This window comes from Terrapene carolina, unplaced genomic scaffold (genome assembly GCF_002925995.2).
Source record: "Terrapene carolina triunguis isolate 2854851 unplaced genomic scaffold, T_m_triunguis-2.0 Scaffold119, whole genome shotgun sequence".
Taxonomy (NCBI): domain Eukaryota; kingdom Metazoa; phylum Chordata; order Testudines; family Emydidae; genus Terrapene; species Terrapene triunguis.
This window is the reverse complement of record NW_020664470.1, coordinates 2,793,977-2,815,352: the sequence shown is the minus strand read 5'-3', so window position 1 is coordinate 2,815,352 and position 21,376 is coordinate 2,793,977. Positions and strand designations below refer to the sequence as shown.

Sequence of the window (21,376 nt, the reverse complement as noted above, 5' to 3'; positions counted from 1 at the left end):
CCTCCAGCTGGGGATATGGCCCATTTACCCACATGGAGCTATGTCTTATTTCCACTGACTGCTTTTTTTCTTTATACTAAGGTTCTGGCCCTCACTCTATTATGCATTTATGAGCTGAGATTCTCATGAGTGTGGAGGATTTGAACTCATTTGACCACACACATATTTCACATGCCACATACATCTACTCTCTGATACATCACTGAGATCGGGTTTTTATCACAAATGGACATTGAAAGATAAATTATGTCTCTATGTCCCTCCCTAAGGACAGCATTCTGGTCATCAGTCTCCTGATGGCCTTCTTCATCTCAGCATTTCTCAGCATCTAGATCATCAGGTTCAGCATCTGGGTGATTACAGTGTAAATGACTGAGACCATCTTATTCAAGGTGAACTTATTGAAAGGCCGAGCATAGATGAAGATGCTGGGAATGAATTGTAAACACACCATGGTAATCAGGGCTTCACAGGTGGACAGAACCTTGCACTTCCCATCCATGACGTGTGTCCTGATCTGGACTAAGGGTATGTCTATACTACCTGCCGGATTGGCAGGTAGTGTTCGATGTATTGGGGATTGATTTATCGCGTCTTGTCTAGATGTGATGTCTAGATGTCTAGATGTGCCTGTATTCCACCTCAGCAGGAGGAGTAAGTGGAGTTGTTGGGGGAGCCATGACGGTTGACTCGCCGCCGTGAGGATGGCCAGGTAAGTCGAACTAAGATACTTTGACTTCAGCTACGTGAATAGCGTAGCTGAAGTTGCATGTCTTAGTTCAAACTCCCCCCCTCCCTCTAGTGTAGCCAAGGCCTAAGATGACGGTGTAGGAAATCAGCAGAATGATGAATACTATTATGATTGCTACTCCACCATTGAAGACAAGCTGCAGCTCAACCACATGGGTATCAGTGCAGACCAGTTTGATGACCAGTGGGACATCACAGTAGAAATTGTCCAGGACGTTCGGCCCACAGAACGGTAACTGGAGGAGCAGTCCAATCTGAACAGCAGAGTGAACCAATCTACTCAGCCACACCAGTGCCACTATCCCCACGCGCACACACAGGTTCATGATACACAAGTACCACAGTGGTTTATAGATGGCCACATACCGATCGATTGCGAACCCCACAAGGCATAACCCCATAGCGCCAGCAATGAAGTGGAAGAAAAACATCCTGAGGATGCACTCATTGAATGAGATGATGTTTTGCTGTGAGAGGAGATGTGAGAGCAATTTTGGAGGATTGACTGATGAGTTGCTGTGGTCTAGGAAAGCCAAGTTGGCCAGCAGGAATACTTGGGGGTGTGGAGCCGGTGGTCACTGATCATGGTAGTGATGATGATGAAGTTTCCCAGCCAGGTGTTCACGTAGATTATGAAGAAAGCCACATAAAGGAATTGCTGCAGCTCAGGACTCTGGGTGAGGCCCAAGAGGACAAATTCTGTCACTGGGTTGGTGAGGTTCTTCTTCTCCATTTATTAACCTCTAAATAGTCCTGAAGAGGAAACACTAATGACAATAGTTATGATGTAATCTTAGTACATTATGGACATTAAAGGGATACTAACTCCATGTTAACTGATACACATGCTTGCAAATTTTCTTTGTTTACCAAATTCCAGACTGTGTCCTCAGCCCCAATGTTGAGTGCCCTTCTGCAGCAAAACATAGGCACTCCATCAGTGGTTATCTCTAGTTTCGGGTGTTTGGGCATGAACAGGAGCAACCTACACACTCAAAATGCCCCCTGCTAATAACTGTCTCCATTTGTCTTCCTGAAGCCCTGATGGTGCACACCTCACGCGTGCCACAGATTCCTCATGTGCCCTAGAGGTTCAGGGTTGGGAAGAATGTGGATTTTCTGGGAGTCCAAGGGTTCTAACAGTCCAGGTTTCTCATCGGGGTGGGGGGGTCTGTCACATTCTGGGGTGCAATCCAGACCAGTGAGGGTTTGAATCACTGCTTGCTCCATAACCCTGTTATGCTTTGCTGGTGTAGCTCCCAACCTGGAACACTCACAACCAGCCTAGCAGCATGTGAGCTACATCCTGTGTGTCTGTGTATAGATGCAGCACTGGTCCAGTATCTCGGACCCCAGCAGCCTGTCAGCAACACACCAGCCACATTGTGGCTTCCACCAGCCTTGGTTGCTACTTGTAGGTTGACCCCCAGCACACTCCCAGTCCCAAATTTCCCCCCAAAACCCGTGTTCTGCACTGTCCGTCCCTCTGCTGGACAGTTCAGCTATTAAAGGTTTAATGCTCATGTATAGAGTTCAATATTCAATGACTTGCTAGTTAAACTGGAGTTACCAAACAGTTGAGCTGAAACACAGCATTGGACTGGTTTAGATTTCAAAATAAAACCAATTTATTAACAATTTAGTGAATTCAAGTATAAGAAACCTAGTTAGAAATGGTTAGGTGGCATGAGAGCCCCTTCATAAAGTTTATGGTAACAAATTTCCTTAAGCATTGGACAAATAGATGTGTTTTTTGCCTTCCTCCAGAAGGTTTCCCATTGTTCCAATTGATATCTGCTTTTAGATACTTTTCCCATTTTCCATAAATGTTCTCATGTCTTCCAGGTACATAAGAACATAAGAATGGCCCTACTGGGTCAGATCAAAGGTCCATCAAGCCCAGTATCCTGTCTTCCGACAGTGGCCAGTGCCAGGTGCCCCAGAGGGAATGAATAGAACAGGTAATCATCAAATGATCCCTCCCCTGTTGCTCATTCCCAGCTTTTGGCAAACAGAGGCTAAGGACACCATTCCTGCCCATCCTGGCTAATAGCCATTGATGGACCTATCCTCCATGAATTTATCTAGTTCATTTTTGAACCCCATTATGCTCTTGGCCTTCACAACATCCTCTGGCAAGGAGTTCCACACGTTGACTGTGTGTTGTGTGAAGTGATACTTCCTTTTTTTGTTTGTTTTAAACCTGCTGCCTATTAATCATTTGGTGACCCCTACTTCTTGTGTTATGAGAAGTAGTAAACAACACTTACTTATCTACTTTCTCTACACCAGTCATGATTTATTGAACTCAATCATATCTCCCCTTAGCCGTCTCATTTCAAAGCTGGAAATTCCCAGTCTTATTAATCTCTCCTCATACGGAACCCATTCCATACCCCTAATAATTTTTGTTGCTCTTCTCTGAAAATTTTCCAGTTCCAATATATCTTTTTTGAGATGGGGCGACCACATCTGCACACATTCTTCAAGATGTGGGCATACCATGGATTTATATAGAGGCAACATGATATTTTCTGTCCTATTATCTAACCCTTTCTTAATTATTCCCAGCATTCCGTTCGCTTTTTTGACTGCCACTGCACATTAAGTGGATGTTTTCAAAGAACTATACATAATGACTCCAAGATCTCTTTCTTGAGTGGTAACAGCTAATTTAGACCCCATCATTTTATCTGTATAGTTGGGATTATGCTTTCCAATGTGCATTACTTTGCATTTATCAACATTAAAATTCATCTGCCATTTTGTTGCCCAGTCACCCAGGTTTGAGAGATCCTTTTGTAGCTCTTCGCAGTGCCTGGGTCTTAACTATCTTTAGTAATTTTGTATCATCTGCAAATTTTGCCACCTTACTGTTTACCCCTTTTTCCAGATCATTTATGAATATGTTGAACAGGACTGGTCCCAGAACAGACCCCTGGGGGACACCACTATTTACCTCTCTCGATTCTGAAAACTGACCATTTATACCAACCCTTTGTTTCCTATCTTTTAACCAGTTACCAATTCATGAGAGAACCTTCCTTCTTATCCTGTGGCAGCTTACTTTGCGTAAGAGCCTTTGGTGGGGGACCTTGTCAAAGGCTTTCTGAAAAGCGAGGTACACTATATCCACCTGATCCCCTTGGTCCACATACTTGTTGACCCCCTCAAAAAATTCTAGTAAATTGGTGAAATAATTCATTGTACTAGGACAGGGGTAGGCAACCTATGGCATGCGTGCCAAAGGCGGCACACGAGCTGATTTTGAGTGGCACTCACACTGACCGGGTCCTGGCCACGGGGAGCTCTGCATTTTAATTTAATTTTAAATGAAGCTTCTTAAACATTTTAAAAACTTTATTTACTTTACATATAACAATAGTTTAGTTATATATTATAGACTTATAGAAAGAGGCCTTCTAAAAACATTAAAATGTATTACTGGCACGCGAAACCTTAAATTAGAGTGAATAAATGAAGACTCGGCACACCACTTCTGAAAGGCTGCCGACCCCTATACTAGGAGGTAGCACATTTCATAGCTTCTGTAGGATGAGCTCATTGCAAACACACGGGGCTTCTTGCATTTCCCTCCTCCCCCCCAACAAACTTCCTGTGTGAGACCCCTCCCCATCCCCCTCTATTTTAGGCACTCCCTGTTGCTCTCAATTCTCCTCCACCAGGTATTCTACATGCCTCCCATGCCCCCTATTCCCAGAGTCCACCTTTCTCTCCCCAATTCCCACCATCTGCACACCCCCATTCCTGTCTTTCTCCCACATTGCTCCCCCCCTAGTCATTTGTCTCCTCTTCTCTGGGTAGTAAGTCAGGCAGGGTGTCAACATGTTATCCTCTGTTGGAAGGTTGGGCAGAGATGGGATGCAATATTGTTATAATGGAAGGCCCAAAATTAGGGAATTGACCAAATGCAGTATTCAAGAATGATCACATTACAGAAAGACAGACAGAAAAATGCTGATAAGTTTAGTGGAAGGCCATCATGAGCTCATACAACCAGTGGGAAATCAGATTCTCTGAGGTGGCTCTTCCCTTAGTTAATGATTCAATCATTTTTAACATTCTACTAAAACTCTGGCTTCCCACACTGGATTATAAACATTTTAGTTGCTTTTTCCCAAACCTTGACACAAAATGTGTTTTTTGTTTGCAGTGTTGTTGCAGCTGTGTTGGTCCTAGGATATGAGAAATGTGAGGCAGGTGAGCTTGAAAACGTGTCCCTTCCACAATTTATTTCTCTATGAAAAACACCATTTCCTACACCATAAACAGTTTCTCTACCTTCACTTATTTTTATTAGGAAAATAGCCAAACTACTTCTACTACTACTACTACTACTACTACTACTAAAAACAACCACAACACACTGAAATATGAAAACCTGAACATTTTCAGATAAATGTTCATGAAATTTTTCAAAAATTGGAAAATCAGTTTTTTTATAAAATTAATTTTATAAGGTTTTTGAAACATTTAAAAAATAATTATAGCATGTGTTTTCATTCCTGATGAATTCTATATTTGTAAGAATTGATAGTTATGTTGTGCAGCTCTGCAAAGTAATTCATTAAAAATGGCCTCCTCTTACTCAATTCACAGATCTACTAACCATGCGTGGTTAGTCATGTTTTGTGGAAAAAATATAAAAGAATAAATTGTAACTGCTGTTACTCCTGCCAGCCCTGATCAGTGAACACAGATCTGGGAAAGTGGCTGGTGGCTGTTCCTGGCTGGAATATCTTCAGCACAATTGTGAAATGATTTTTCATCAAAGACTCTTGCAAAATGAGTGAAAGCAACAGGGGTGCACAGCAGGGTCATAGATCATAGAATATCACGGTTGGAAGGGACCTCAGGAGATCATCTAGTCCAACCCCCTGCTCAAAGCAGGACCAATCCCCAGACAGATTTTTTTGCCCCAGATCCCTAAATGGCCCTTTCAATAATTGAACTCACATCCCTGGGTTTAGCAGGCTAGGGCTCAAACCACTGAGCTATCTCCCCCCCAGGGTCAGTGAGGGCAGGGCATGAAAGAGAGGGGGATGCACAGGAGTCACTTAAATCTTGGTTTTGACTGTAGAACGTTTGTTGCTGTTGATGATGACAGAGAAGCTGAGACAGCTTCACGCTCAGGTCCCAGGCTGAGTTCACAGAAGATGTAGATAGGGAATTAAAGTTTGATTTGTAAACTGAGGCAGTGTTCAAATGGCTTAGATAATGTCATTTTTTGCAAGAACAGTTCAGAAAGTTGTGCAACAGAGCCCAGAAGCTGTCCTCAGTGTGCACAGGGTGGGATATCACTGGAGTCTGATGGCTCTGAATATTTTCCCTTCAATAGCCAATCATTGTTTTTATTATTGGTGTGTTGATGCTTTAGTGCTTATGTCTGCCAGTCCTGGACCAGGACCCCAGTGTGTAAGGTCCTGTACAAACACAGAATGAAAACACCATCTGTGCCCCAAGGAGTTTATCTCCATGCCCTTATGCAATGAGCCCAGAACCCAGTAGCACTGCTTCCTTTCTTGATCACATTTCTCTCCCAGTGCCAGGAATAAAACACACTGGGATTCCCTCTGCTTCTCAGGCCACTCAAATATCCATTTATTTCCCTGCACCCCCAACATTCCCCTTGGGTCCACCCAGCCTGGCAGGGAATTCCAGAGCTGGTTGAGTTTGGGTGGCTAGAATAAACATTTAACCGCAATGAAACACTCCAGCAATTTTTTAATAATCCCCCTTGTGGCAGACTCCCTGCATCTCCAGAGTCAGCTGTCAAGATCCTTCACAGAAAAGCTGAGGGAGAATTCAGAGAATCTTTCATCCTAGAGCCCACCTTACCTCATGGATCAGATATTATATAAGAGGAAGATTTCTGGGGCTGTCTCATGGTTGGAAGCAGCTCCACTTCTCCTGCCTGTCAGCACAGCAACGATCAGCTCTGAGATATGACTTCTTGAGGCCTTTTTTGTTCGTTTGGAGGTAGCTGGCTCCGAGACCATGCACACGGCAGGTTGTGTGACGTATGGACTCTTGATTCCTAAACTGTGCCATGTGATAGTAGGGATAGGAATTGTTATTGCTGGATGGGGGAGGCTCAGAGCCCATGATGAGAAGGAAGGAAAGGTCTGGCTAGGGAGATCACACTGAGCACTGGTATTGTTTTCTGTTCAAAAAATTGGCTGGGGATGTCAGAGATGATAAAATGAGTTGGGAGGATAATAGGAGACACACCCCATTCTGAGGCCTTCCTGTGACTAGCTGTGTCTCCCTGGCTCTCCCATCCCATAGCAATGGCTCTGTGGAGCTCAGATTTCTAGGGCAGGTTAGAGCTGGAAAATACATCCCAGAAAGAACCCAGGGAAGTGCCCAAATTGGTGGAGAAAATCCTGGTGATATTCCCAGCACGGGTTTAATTATTTCTTTCTTTTAGTATGGCCCAGGTTCTGTAGCTCTCCAGCAGCTGTAGACTAGAGTGGTCACAGGAGACTCGCATAGAAACTAAAGATGGAATTTGGCCCGTATCTCTTAGTCACCTTTAACTGCCTCGGAGCCCTGAAAACACCCCCGATTCACACAAAGGGCTAAATTCAGAAAAAAACATAGGCGCCTCCCTGCGACTTTTGGAGTCTAAGTCCAACGTTTCAGTGCCTCTGGCATTCACAACCCCCCCACTTGGATTCACAAAGGACCAGAGAGGCCTCCCTGCTACTTTCAGTGCCTAAGTCCATCATTGTGGTGCCACTCACATTCACAAATCCTGTTTACTTGCCACCAGGCTCTGTGGGCACCTGAACTCACTCTGCTCTAAAAGTTCCCCAGGTGCCTACATTTCTATCTGTGGCACATGTGTGGCTGCCTCCACCTAGGCATGCAGATACCTGAACCCCAATGTGACCCATAAATCATAGGAAAGTGGATGGAGAAATGGCTGGGCCTGGTCCATTAGCTGAGCTCAGAGCTCATCTGCTGGACTGGGCCCATTCAGAATTAAGCCAGAGGAGGTGGTGCTGAAATGTGGCTAGGGGAGCAAAGATTTGAACAGGGGTCTTCCACAGCCCGGGTTAGTGGCCTAAGCTAAACATTATCAGGTGGCGGATGCTGCTGCCTCCTCCTCTGGCATGTCTTGCCCAAAAATGGTGCAGACGCCTCACTCCAGGAAAGGGGTCCTGGCTGTGGGTCCCTGCAGCCCAGACATAGACTTCAAGCTCTGTGAGAAGGGAGAGGGTTAGCAACACCCCTTTCTGGGCTATCTCCCATCACAAACATAGGTAGGGAGCCCCTCGGCCTGTTGGGTTTGATTCATCCCATTCTTAGACACCTACCTCTCCCTGTTGGATAGGGAGCCTGGGTTTGAACTCTGGCTCTGGGAATCCTAGTGATTTTTAAGGGTCTGAAAGATTAAGTCCCATTGTGAATCTAGCCCTTAGGTTCTGAAATGGTTAAAAGCAGCTTATATTACATAGCTCAAGGTGAAGCCCAGACTAATTTAATGTGTCTGCTTGCTTGCTTCTGTTGGCTGTGCTCCATATAGATTTTTATGGATCTGCTACGGGGCTTTGAGCTAAGGGCTCTGTTTCTTTAGAGTGACCAGCTTTTAGATTAAGAGGTCGTTAGCTCAATCCTCACTGACATCCCAATGAAATTTCCACAGCGTAAGCTCTCCGTGATCCCAGGGAATCTCTGTGGTGGGCTGAAAGAGACGCTGGGTTGAAAGGCCTCCATCTTTATTGCCTTCATTCAAAGAGATCTGAATAAGCACTGACAAGTCACCAATGCCATTGTACCTGAGTGCCTCACCATCCTGAAAGCACTTAGCCCACTACTCGCCTACAAAGTAGGGAAATGCTTCTTTCTATCCATTTTAAAAATGGTAGAGTGGCTGAGATATTCAAAGAATCTGTGGAGTTTGGATATCAAACATCAAGTTAAGTTCTATGAGAATTGGACACCTATCTCCTTGCTCTCACTTGAAAATCCCAAGATAAGAGGGGGTTTGAGTTATCTATGGTCACACAGGATGTCCATGGCAGGGCAGAAATGGAAACCATCACCACACAGTCTTTGGCAATAAATGTCAGCAGACTGGGGCTGGGGAAAATGTGTTTGTTTGTTTTTTAACTTTTTTTCAATTTTTCATCAGAAAATGCCAATCCACATGATTTTTTCTTTTATTCTAAATCAAAATTTTCTTCTCTCAAAAGAAATGTCACTCTCAAAAAGAGGTTTTGATTAAATCAAACTATTTGATTAGGACCTAGATTTTTGATGAAAATTTGTGGCTTTCCATGAAAAAAAACCCAAACTAAAATGAAACTTTTCCTTTCATTTGCATGTTTGTAGTGTTGTTATAGCTGTGTTGATGCCAGGATATGAGAGAGGCAAGGTGGGAGAGGTAATATCTTTGACTGTGCTAATTTCTCTTGGTGAAAGAAACAAGCTCTTTGGCACTTCAAAGCTTGTCTTTTTCACCAACAGAAGTTGGCCCAGTAAAATATATGACCTCAGCCACCTTAACTCTCTTATTTCACTTGGATTCCCTTCTTAATTTTCCTATGACAAATTGTGAGAGTAAGTGGGTATTTTTTCGCTTTCTCACACTTTCAATATTTCACTTCCAGAATTTTATTGTGGAAAATGTGGGGTAAAGAAAAGAAGTGAGAGACAAGGAGGAAAGAGACTGAAAATCCAAAACCTGACACACATCACCATCATTTGGCATTTGAGTAGAACCAGGGCTGTAGGATGGTGAAAGGACACTGTGGTGAACAGGGGACTTTTGGGGGGGGAGTAGACTGTTCCACTTCATTCCCAGGACCATACTTTGGAAGATCACCCTGGGTTTGCTGACTTGGGGATTTCCTGAAATTAATTGAGAAAAGAAAAAGAAAAGTAAAGTCCAAAACAATGTGTGTTTGGGTAATGTGGATTAAAAACAGATTTAATATAAGTAACTTAAAGGGGGCAGAAATACAACAATTCATAATTATTGTTATTTCTGTCCAACTTCTAGGATTATTTTGCGGATATGAAATGGACCCGCAGAACATCACCACCACAGTAACTGAATTTGTTCTCTTGGGCCTCACTCAGAATCATCAGTTGAAATATTTTCTCTTCATGGTCTTCCTCATAGTGTACATAGCCACCTGGCTGGGGAACTTCACAATCATCATCACAGTGATCGCTGACCATCAGCTCCACACACCTATGTACTTCCTGCTGGCCAATCTAGCTTTCAAGGATATCAGTGAATCATCAGTCAATGCTCCCAACTTGCTGTGTGGTCTCCTCTCCAAGCATAAAACTGTCTCCTTTAATGAATGCATCCTCAAGATGTTCTTTTTCCATTTGATTGTGGGCACGATCTTGTTTTTTCTTGTGGGGATGGCGATTGATCGGTACGTGGCCATCTATCAACCACTGAGATACCTGACTATCATGAAGCGGGGTGAGTTCATAGGGCTGGTGGCACTATCATGGCTGCGTAGACTGGCTCACTCTGTGGTTCAGATCGGACTGCTCCTCCAGTTTCCATTGTGTGGGCCAAACATCCTGGACAATTTCTACTGAGACGTCCCAGAGGTCATCAAACTAGCCTGCACTGACACCCATGTAGTTGAACTGTAGATGGTCTTCAATGGTGGAATGCTCCTCATCATACTATTCATTTGTCTGCTAATTTCCTACACCGTCATCTTAGTCAAGATCAGGACACATGTCATGGAAGGGAAGCACAAGGCTCTGTCCACATATGGAACTCAGATTTCCATAGTGTGCTTAATATTTCTACCCAGTATCTTCATCTACGCTCAGCCCTTCAAGAAATTTGCCCTGTTCAAGGTAGCCTCCATCTTTTTCATTGTAATCACCCAAATGCTGAACCCGATGATCTACACACTGAGAAACGCTGAGATGAAAAGGGCCATCAGGAGACTGATGAGCAGAATCTTGTTCTCATGAAGGAAACTAAAGACATAGTTTATCTTTCACTGATCATTTCTATTAGAAATCAGACCTCCTCACTTCAGAGGGTGGATGTATTCACCATGTGAAATGCGTATCTCACAGACCACACACACCTGAAAAACTGTGTTCAAGAATAATTTACAGACAATGGCCATAACCTCCCCAGCAAATGTAATGCTTCATAAATCCATTGGAGTCAATGTGCCAGGTCTCTAGCATGTGAAAAACATTTCAATTCACTGAATATTTTCTAGTAGCTGAGGATTGGAACTTCAGAATTTTTGGTTTAAAAAAAATATGAATGATTTCAAATACTGAAACAAAAAAATCATATAAATCATTTATTTCCTGAGGAGGAGAAACAACTTTTTAAAATATGTTAATAAAATTATCATAAATATGTCTTAATTGACATGTGAATTTTATTATAGAATGGTCCAATAGATGAACACGGTATTCTAATATGTAACGGCTCAGTGTTTTTACTCATCTACATGTTCATGTTATTTGCATTTTTCATACGGTTTGTTGCAGTGTGAGTTAATAAAATTCAATCTTTATTTTCAAAGAGAATTATAGTTAATTCTAGCATATAATATTTCTATTTCTATTTCTATCTCTATCTTCACAATATAAACTTAAATTCTCTTTGGTTGCCTTTTCACTGAATCCTGACATAAAAGTGTACTTTTATACTGAGCTCCTCAACCTTTTCATTAAGAAAACAAAAAGAACTTGACTATTTATTATAATTAAAAAATAAAGTGAAAAGTATTATCATACATTTTCCAGAATTTTGCAGGGATACAAATAAAAATTATTAAATCTAAATAGAATTAATATACTCTTTGGGTTTTCCTTTTCTTCCTTTTTTCTCTCTTTTCTTTCATTTTAACTTAGAAAAGGGAGAGAATGTAAAAAAAAAAGAGGAAAATGGGACAGAAGTAGTAAAAAACAATCAAAAGGAAACAAATCTGAAAAAAGCAAAACCTAATCATTTTAGTTGAAAGTGTGATGAATAATCATTTGTTTTTTAAAAATAAGTTATTTTCCAAACCTTTGAAAGGAAAATGTTTTTGAAATTGTTCAGTAGGTTTCTAATCAGCTTTATATTTATAACTTTACAAAGTTCAATTGCTATTTCACAGTGAAAACTAATTAATCAAGAAAAGGCCTCTTCTTTCTGAACAGATCAGCAATCCATGTGTATCAAAGACTTGAGCGTCTTGCATGGGATTCTGAGACCCCAGAGGAGCTGATGCAGCCCCACTTCACTGAGCATCTGGTGGTATGATGCTGAGCAGAGTATCTGTGGTTTTGCAGAAAAAAGGAGGAGAAGCCAGGCTGGGTGTGCAGCAGAAACATCTGTTTGCACCTGGAAGAGCCCCCAGGAAAGTGGTCACGATTGTGACCAACAGCTTGGCTTTTGCATACTGGAGTATTTCTTATGGTGATTCCCACGCAGCACAGCAAAAGGATAGGAAAACATCCATATAGGAAAGCAGGAAGAAGCAATGTTGATTTACATCACTTGGAGACCTGGCCCATTGACTACAGCTGATTACACCTGCTGGAGTCTGGTCCCATTGACACCAATGAAGCAATGATCTATTTACACCATCTGGGATCTGGCCCCATTGATGCCAATAGAGCTACTGCTGATTGACACCAGCTCATGATTTGGAACTATTAACTCCTGTGGAAACTGAGGGACAGACATGAAGGCTCAGATTTTCAAAGACATCGCAGGGGTTTTGCATGTTAATGCACATAGAACATTCAAATCCCTTAGGTGAATTGAACATCTCAATCTAAACAATTTCGCCAAGGTCACACAGCGTCTTGGTAGCGGAGTGAGGAGCTGAACTACCATCTCCTGTATGTCGCACAAGAGCCTTGCCTACAAGACCATCCTTATAGAATCATAAACTTTAAGTTTAGAAGGGACCATTGTGATCATCTAGTCTAACCTCCTGCACATTGTAGGCCACAGAACCTCATCCACCCACTCCTGTAACAGACCCCTAATCTCTCTCTGAGTTACTGAAGTCCCCAAATCATGATTTACAGACTTCAAGTTACAGAGAATTCACCATTTACACTAGTTTAAACCTGCAAGTGACCCATGCCCTGTGCTGCAGAGGAAGGCGAAAAAACCCCAGTGTCTCTGCCAATAAGACCCAGGGGAAAATTCCTTCCTGACTCCAAATATGGTGATCAGTTAGACCCTGAGCATGTGGGCAAGGCCCACCAGGCATACATCTGGGAAAGAATTCTCTGTAGTAACTCAGAGCCCTCCCCATCTAGAGTCCCATCACCAGATATTGGATATATTTGCTGCTAGCAGTCGCATATCAGCTACATGCCATTATAGGCAGTTTCATCATACCATCCCCTCCACAAACTTATCAAGTTCATCTTGAAACCAGTTAGGTTTTTTGCCCCCACTGCTTTCCTTGGGAGACTGTTCCAGAACTTCACTCCTCTGATGGTAAGAAACCTTCACCTAATTTCAAGCCTAAGCTTGTTGATGGCCAATTTATATCCATGTGTTCTTGTGTTCATATTGGCCCTTAACCTAAATAACTCCTCTCCCTCCCTGGTATTTATCCCTCTGATGTATTAATAGAGAACAATAATATCTCCCCTCAGCCTTCTTTTGGTGAAGCTAAATAAGCAAAGCTCTTTCAGTTGCCTCTCATAAGGCAGGTTTTCCATTTCTCGGATTATCCTAGTAGTCCTTCTCTGCACCTGTTCCATTCCATTCCCATTCTTAAAATCATAGAAACATAGAATCATAGAATATCAGGGTTGGAAGGGACCTCAGGAGGTCATCTAGTCCAACCCCCTGCTCAAAGCAGGACCAATTCCCAACTAAACATGGGAGACGAAAATTGCACACAGTATTCCAGATGATGTCTCACCAGTGCCTTGTATAATGGTACTAACACTTCCCTCTTATAAAGAGAACAAACACAGATTCTGAATAAAATTTGTTAACACTGTACAAGTTTATGAATCTTGATAATAACAAAAAGAAGTGATAATTAAAAAAAAATATGTCTTTCTTTCCCTCCCTGAGAAGAGCATTCTGCTCACCAGTCTCCTTATGGCCTTCTTCATCTTGGCATTCCTCAGCGTGTAGATCATCGGTTTCAGTATTGGGGTGATTACAGTGTAACGGACTGAGATCACCTTGTCCATGGCAATTTCTGGAAAGGCCGAGCATAGATGAAGATGAAGAGGATGAATATTAAACACAGAACGATGATCTGGGTTCCACAGGTGGACAGAGACTTGCGCTTCCCTTCCGTGAGTTGTGTCCTGATCTTGACCAATATGATGGTCTACGAAATGAGCAGGAGAATGAAGATAATTATGGCAAGCATCCCACTTTGGGAGACCATCAGCAGATCAAAGAGGTAGGTGTCAGTGCAGGCCCGTTTGATGACTTGTAGGACATCACAGTAGAAATTGTCCAGGACGTTTGGCCCACAGAATGGTAAATGGAAGATCAGTTCAATTGATGCCAACATTAGAGCCTTTGCAAATTCCCTCCTGTGCTGTGATGGCACAAGGAGGCTGATTGGGACACTGTGGAAGAATTGGACCTTTGACTGGCCTCCAAAGCAGAGGAAATCCCGTGGCTGGTGAGCTTTGTTCTTGGCACTGAGATGGAGAGAGAGCTAAGCAGTGAGTTAGAGCGGGGGAGAAAAAATTCAGGGCTTCTCGGTTCCAAGCTAATTCTAGATGGGAAGCGGTCTCAACGATTAGAGGAGGGGGGTAATTGTATTTTGGGGTCCCTCTTGGCTCATTTAATATATATTGTCCAAGAGCTCTACTGAAAGGACTGATAACATTTGGTGAGATACAATACAAAAAGATCAGAGTCCAAAGTTGGTCTTTCGGACTCGGCAGCCAATACACAATCAGAGACCTGAAACGTCAATACTGAGATTCAGTAGGCACCTGGGGACTTAATATGTCAATGAGGTATAAACATCTCAATTAAAACATCCTTCTACCCAATTTTATCAGGCACTTCAAGTAACAACGGTAATGGGATCTTTTTTTTAGTGCTTGAATAGAATAGAATAGAATAGAATAGAATAGAGATCTAATCTGTAGGACTCTTACTGGCCAAGTCGTTATGGGTAGAGTTGGGTGAATAATGAACTTTTTTGGTTCACTAGCTATTAAAAAAATTAAACTAATGTTTAATGTAAAATTTAAACTAAGGTCAAACTGAAAATAACATTAAAACATTTCTTGGAGATTGAAAAGTCAAAGAAGTTTTGACCTCGAAACAGTGGTAATGTCAAAGCAAAGTTGGTTCTGTAGCAACCTGGAAATTTTGGTTTAGACTTTCAGGCATTTTGCAAAAAGCGAAGTAAAATATTTCCAAAACCACAGGAGGTGAACACTATGATGGTAGTGGTAGGATGCTCCCTCATAAGCCTCATAAACCTAGTGGTCAAGGTATTCATCAAAGACATAAGAAACCTGTATTCATTCTCCCCCAAACCCCACCTGATGAGCAAACAATGGCATGTGATGTCTGTTATCAATAAAACCTATCAAAGATGTCTTAAACTTCAATGTAAACTTCTCACATTGTCTACAGTCTGTGAATTACTCATAGGAGTTATTTTTGAAACATGAATAAATACAAGCAGATGCCAATCTGTAAACACAAATCTATGCTAACTAAATTATTCTTTGAATACTATTTGTTGATTGCTGAGTACTATTAGGACTTATTATTATTCCACTTATGCAAATGTCCTAATGGGGCACCTGAGACACTATATTATTTAATTTAACAAAGAGAATGTTAAGGAGTGACTTGATTACAGTCTAAAATATCTGCATGGGGAACAAATATTCAATAATGGGCTCTTCAATATAGCAGAGAAAGATATAACGTGATGCAATGGGTGGATGTTGAAGCTAGACAAACTCAGACTGCAAAAAAGCATAATTTTTTTTATACTGAGAGTAATTAGCCATTGTAACAATTTACCAAGGATCATGGTGGATTCTCCATCACTGTCAATTTTTAAAAACAAGACTGGAAGTTTTTCTAAATATCTGGAATTATGGGAATTTTCTCTAGCCTGTGTTCTACAGAAGGTGAGAAAAGATTATCATCATTCTCCCTTCTGACCTTGGAATATATGAATGTAAGAGAAAGAAAAAATGACTGGACAGATTGGTTTTCAAGCTGCACAGTCACAGCTTATCTCTTGTTGAACCCACAGGGCTAGATTCACAAAGGGATTTAGGTGCCTAAATCTCAGCATCAGGCAACACCAGTATTCACAAAACCCTGCTCAGCTGCGGCCTAACCCAGGAGGCCCCTAAAGCACTTGGTACCTAAGTTTTTGCAGTCAATGCTCCCTAGCCGCCTATGGTTTTTTTCCTCTGAGCATGTGGGCTGCTGCCTCGCTCTAGGCATCTGAATTTCTCAACCCCAGAGACATGCACAAATCAAGGGAAGATAAGAATTCCTCTGCCTAACTTCCCTGCAGGGCCTGATCCATTAAGCATTCTCAGACCACACCTAACTCCAAATAAAACAGCCTACAGGGTAGCAGAAAGAGGAGGAGTTCACTCATAATATTTAACCCTGTGTCTGAGGTACTCACCTGGGATGTGGGAGACCCCCTAATCCAAGTCCCCCATCCCAGCTTCCTGGTGGGGAGGAGGGTTTTAAACAGGAATCTGTTACCTCTCAAGTAAGATTCCTAGCCACTGGGCTATGGGATATCCTAATGTTGGACTACTGGTGAAGCTGTTCCACTTCGGATAACTAATTAAAGAGTCATTGGAGGAAATGGACTGGATCCCGGGTATCTGCTCCAACCACCAAGCTACAGAGTCATTCTCATGCTTGCACTCTCTCTCTCTTTCTGGCTTAGTGTCTCTTTAATAAATTAATCCAAACTGGGACAGTTTCAACAGGAGACATTGAGGGAGCCCCACATCACAATATCCCAAAGCTCAGTGGGTCAGACCCTCAGCTCAGAAATGGCAGATTTACATTCAAATCCCTGTTTCCACCTCAGGTGGAGGGAGGGACTTGAACCAGGTGAGTGTCCTAACCACTGGGCTAAAAGTTATTAGGGAGCTTCCCCTCTGCAGATTCTTGCAAAAATGGTGTGGGTACCTCACTTCAGGATGAGAATCCCAAGCAGTGGGAGATGCCTCCCTACAGCCTGGATTTAGGCCCTGAAATCCCCCTTCTTGGCATCTCCCATTGGTGAGGCAGCTCCCTGCTTAGCATGCTGGTTTTAGTGAACCCCATTCTGAGGTGCCTATTTCTCCCTCCACTCATTGCATAGGGAGCCCCAGTGCCAAATGCAGGGTCTGTGAATCCCATTGATATTCTAGGCACCTAAAACACAGGCACCGGGACACTTGGCATCACCCGATCTAGCTCCCTTTTTGAAACTGAGCCTCAGAAGTAGGAAATTGCATGCAATGAACTCACCAATCTCATTTCCCTTTAGACACAGGACCCCATTCATTTGGTAACACTTCTATCTCTCAATCTGTTACCGTAGGCTGGATATTCAAATTGTAATAACTGATACTCTTCTTTCATTTGTAATCAATGACAAAATTCACACTGTCTTCAATGGCAGCATGACTGAGCTCAAATTGATCAACAAAAAAATGAATTAAGAGCCAGATTATGAATCCCTTGCTTAGCAACTACCAATATTAATTGTTCAACTGAAGACAGTAAGACTCCTCAAGAGAGTAACAGCAAGATATCAAAAAGATATTTAGGCACCTAACTCTCATTGAAATCAGTGCTTATGAATGAGAGCACGAGTGCCACATGCTGGCACCTTTAATTATCTGTAAGAGTGGCATTGTAACAGTGTGCAGGTGGGCCCCTCTATCTTTGGTCACTTCTGCACCCACAAACCAGCCAGAGACCTCTGCTTTGGTGCAATCACCCGTGTTCTTTATTTACAGTACAAGTTCCCACCAACTTGTAGCTACAGACAGCATCAGGCTCACAGCCTCAGGGACTGCTAGCTTCTGCAGTCAGCAGGGGAGAGCGGCCTCTAACTCCCTGGCTCCTCCATTTCCTCTCTCCCTGGCTTCCTTCCTGCAAGCCCTTATATAGCCCTTGGCTAATGATGTTGGCAGCTGTTCCCGGTTTGGCACTTAGGCCTGGGCTTACTCAAGGAGCTCCAATTCCCCTTTCCTGATTGGAGCTGGCCTGACAGAGGTCTGGCTCAGGGTTTCCTAGCCAGCACCCTGTCCCAGGCATGAAAGAAAGAAAGAAAATGTCTTAGATTATGCTTCGCCAAACAGTGTTGAAGATAGTAATTCACATACTGAAAACAGACAGAATTCAACTCTCTTTATACTTAGATTTTTTTTTAAATGGTACATTCTGAATTTCATTAATTATCATTGCTGGTTAAAAGCCTGGGATTTCCATGGTAAATCTTCATAGTAAATTCGATCTGGCAAGACATAATGCACCAAAATCTCCCCTGAAGTCAACATGATGTTATCCTCAAAAAATGCTGCGGGATAGGGCTCAAAGTGTGTTTTTCTTTTCATGACTAAATCAAAAAGGAAAAGCTTTTTAAGTTGTTTGTTTCACAAAAATTATTGCCTCTTAAGAAGTAGAGCAAATGGGCCTGGTTCTCCTTCCCTATACACACACTTTAGAACAATGCAACTTTAGTGGAATGACTCCTAATTTACATCAATGTGAATGAGGGGGGAATCAGGCCCACTGACTCCAGTGACATTACTCCTGATTTATGTCAGGATCAATGAGAGGAGAATCAGACCTACTAGTGACTTACACCTGGACGAATGAATGCTCCTGATTTACACAAATAAGAGTGAGATTTGAAAGAAGACCACTTGCTTTACTGAACTGTGTTACACACATGACATAGGAGGGTTGTATATATGTGATCCAGTTTTATCATGGACTCTATCAGTTTCCATTACCTGATACAGGTATCACATTGTTCACCATTTCCAGTTAGCTACCTCAACAGGGAATCAATGATAATTCAAGGACCAGAATGTGAGGTGATGTAAATCAATGTAGATACACAGAAGTAAAGATTAGCTAAACCAATTTACATTACCTACAGATTTGTAATGAGGTCATTCCTATTCAAAGTATGGAAAAATATATAGAAATTCTTTATTGCTTGAAATATGTTTTATGGATGGTGTACTGGAATGTTATAAGAACAAATGAATTGCCATGCAGCACCATCCTGTCTCCAGTGATGGCCAGAAATAGCTGTTTCAAAGACAGCAGAATTGTACGATAAATCATAGAGAAAATTTATTCCTAACTCAGACAAGCAGTAGCTGACTGGTATCCCAAAGCATGAAGTCACTATACATATCAAGACATTTTAGAATGTTGATAATATATATGTGACTAAATAATATCCAATGATAATGAGTTCCACGGGTCAGTTGGTCAGGTAAGTGGAGAGAGACAGAAAGTGTAGGAGAGATGGACACACAGAAAAAAGATAGATAGATAGATAGATAGATAGATAGATAGATAGATAGATACTGTGGATTGCAATGATTCATTTGTTTGTACTTGCACAAAAACTACGCCCAATAAAAAATAAATATTTGGTCAGAATTTTGCAGTGCACGATACCTTGACCCACTGTGTTTCATCTCTATGTTCAAAGACTGTTCATTTTTTCAAACATTTCTTGACCACAATCCTTCTTAAAGAATCTTTCACTTCCTTGTTTCTAAGGCTGTAGATGAAGGGATTCAACATGGGAACGAAAAGGGTATAAAACACAGACATCGCTTTCCTTGGGAACAGAGAAGCTAGCCTACTGGGTTGGGCGTACATCAAAGCAGTGGACCCATAAAATAAAGTCACAACCATCATGTGGGAGGTGCAGGTGGAGAAGGCTCTGTGTCTGCCCTCAGCAGAGCGAATCCTGAGGATGGTGGAGATGATATAGATGTAGGAGATGAGCACAATCAGGGCAGTGCTCACTATGATGAGGCCACAGAAGGTAAACATCACAAGATAGTTGACATACGTGTCACTACAGGAGAGACTAATCAAGGGAGGGCCGTCACAGAAGAAATTATCAATCTCATTAGACCCACAATGGTTCAGTGTAAAGGTGAAACCTGTTTGCACCATTGAATTCACACAGCTGCAGATATATGACCCTGCAACCAGCTGAATGCAAACCCACTTGGACATGGTAACGGGATACAAGAGTGGGTTGCAGATGGCGGTGTATCTATCATATGCCATCACTGCAAGGAGAAATGCTTCGGTGGTGAGGAAGACAGTGATGAAGAAGAATTGGGTGGCACATCCATTGTAGGAAATGGCTTTACTCCCTGCTAGGAAGCTCACCATGGCTCTGGGGGCAACAGAGGAAGAGCAGCAGACGTCTAAGAAGGACAGGTTCTTGAGGAAGAAGTACATGGGGGTATGAAGGTGAGAGTCAACTCTAATGATGAGGGCTAGGATGGTGTTTCCCAGCACGGTTATGATGTAAATCACCAGGAACATCACAAAGGGGACAATTTCGAACCACAGACTTCTTCCAAACCCCAGCAGGATGAATTCTTTCACTCCTGTGTGGTTTGCCTTTCTTACTGGCTCCATGGCTGACATTTCCTTTAGAAAATAGAACAAGGTAAAAGTTAAAAGGTCAAATACAGAAGATACATTGAAGTTTCTCCTAAATGTTCTTCAACTCAATTGGGGTTAGTCACTTAGATGCTTTGGAAATTCCCAGTAGGTTCCTAAATATTTTAAAAATCTGGCCTCCGTTTTTGTTTCTTTCTTTCTTTCTTTCTTTCTTTCTTTCTTTCTTTTAGAAAAATGTACTATGAAGTCCAGATTAATCAACTTTCTCCTACAACTATGATTCATGACTCTTCTTCTTGGCTGATTAAGATGTGGGCAAAATCCTCCATGAGTAACACCATTCATTTATAAAAGGGTTGTAGAAATAGGACTATCTATCTATCTATCTATCTATCTATCTATCTATCTATCTATGATTTAATTAATTATCATTTCTGCTCCTGACAGATTGCAATGGTTCTAGCTAAGAGCTTTAACCTCTGTACAAAATATCCTTACTCAGGGACATCCAATGGGAGTTTTGCATGAGTATTGATGAGGAAAGTCTGAGTATGAATGTAAGGACTCAGTATTTGCGTTTGACTACAAGTTACTTCTACTTTGGCTGACTTGTGTGTTAAGTGTCTGATTCTGCCACCCTTAGTCACATTGAGTAGTACCTTCTTTCCAGTGTAGCCTTCTTGATAACACTGGATTGTTCATTTCAACTGTTTGATAATTAACCTTACAAGTACGTGTATTCATGGCTAATCACCCTGGATTTGAGTCTTTTCCATCAGAGGGAGGGCCGTTGGATTCTGGTCACTGGAAGCTAGGTCAACAACCTTCAGATATCTAGACAATTCTCTCAAGATGTGTCTGGAACCTTACAAAGCATTTCCCAATTTTCTAATGTCTGGGTGAGGGGTAGAGTAGGTTTGAAAACAACAGACGAAACAATTCACACCATACTTTTAGAAAGTATATACTCTGAAATTTTCAATATTTTGATTAAAG

At 42.0% G+C, this 21,376-nt stretch overlaps 1 protein-coding gene and 2 pseudogenes across 1 annotated transcript; 1 reads left to right on the top strand and 2 right to left on the bottom strand.

Annotated features, from left to right (window-relative positions):
* Positions 1-244: 244 nt before the first annotated feature.
* On the bottom strand, positions 245-1,483 carry LOC112103604 (annotated as a pseudogene).
* Positions 1,484-9,801: 8,318 nt separating this feature from the next.
* Positions 9,802-10,749, top strand: LOC112103603 (annotated as a pseudogene).
* An 8,698-nt stretch (positions 10,750-19,447) lies between these two features.
* LOC112103618 (olfactory receptor 12-like) lies at positions 19,448-20,395 on the bottom strand. The gene has a single exon (XM_026652503.1). The coding sequence runs from the start codon at positions 20,393-20,395 to the stop codon at positions 19,448-19,450; it is 948 nt and encodes a 315-aa protein (XP_026508288.1).
* Between the last annotated feature and the right edge of the window lie 981 nt (positions 20,396-21,376).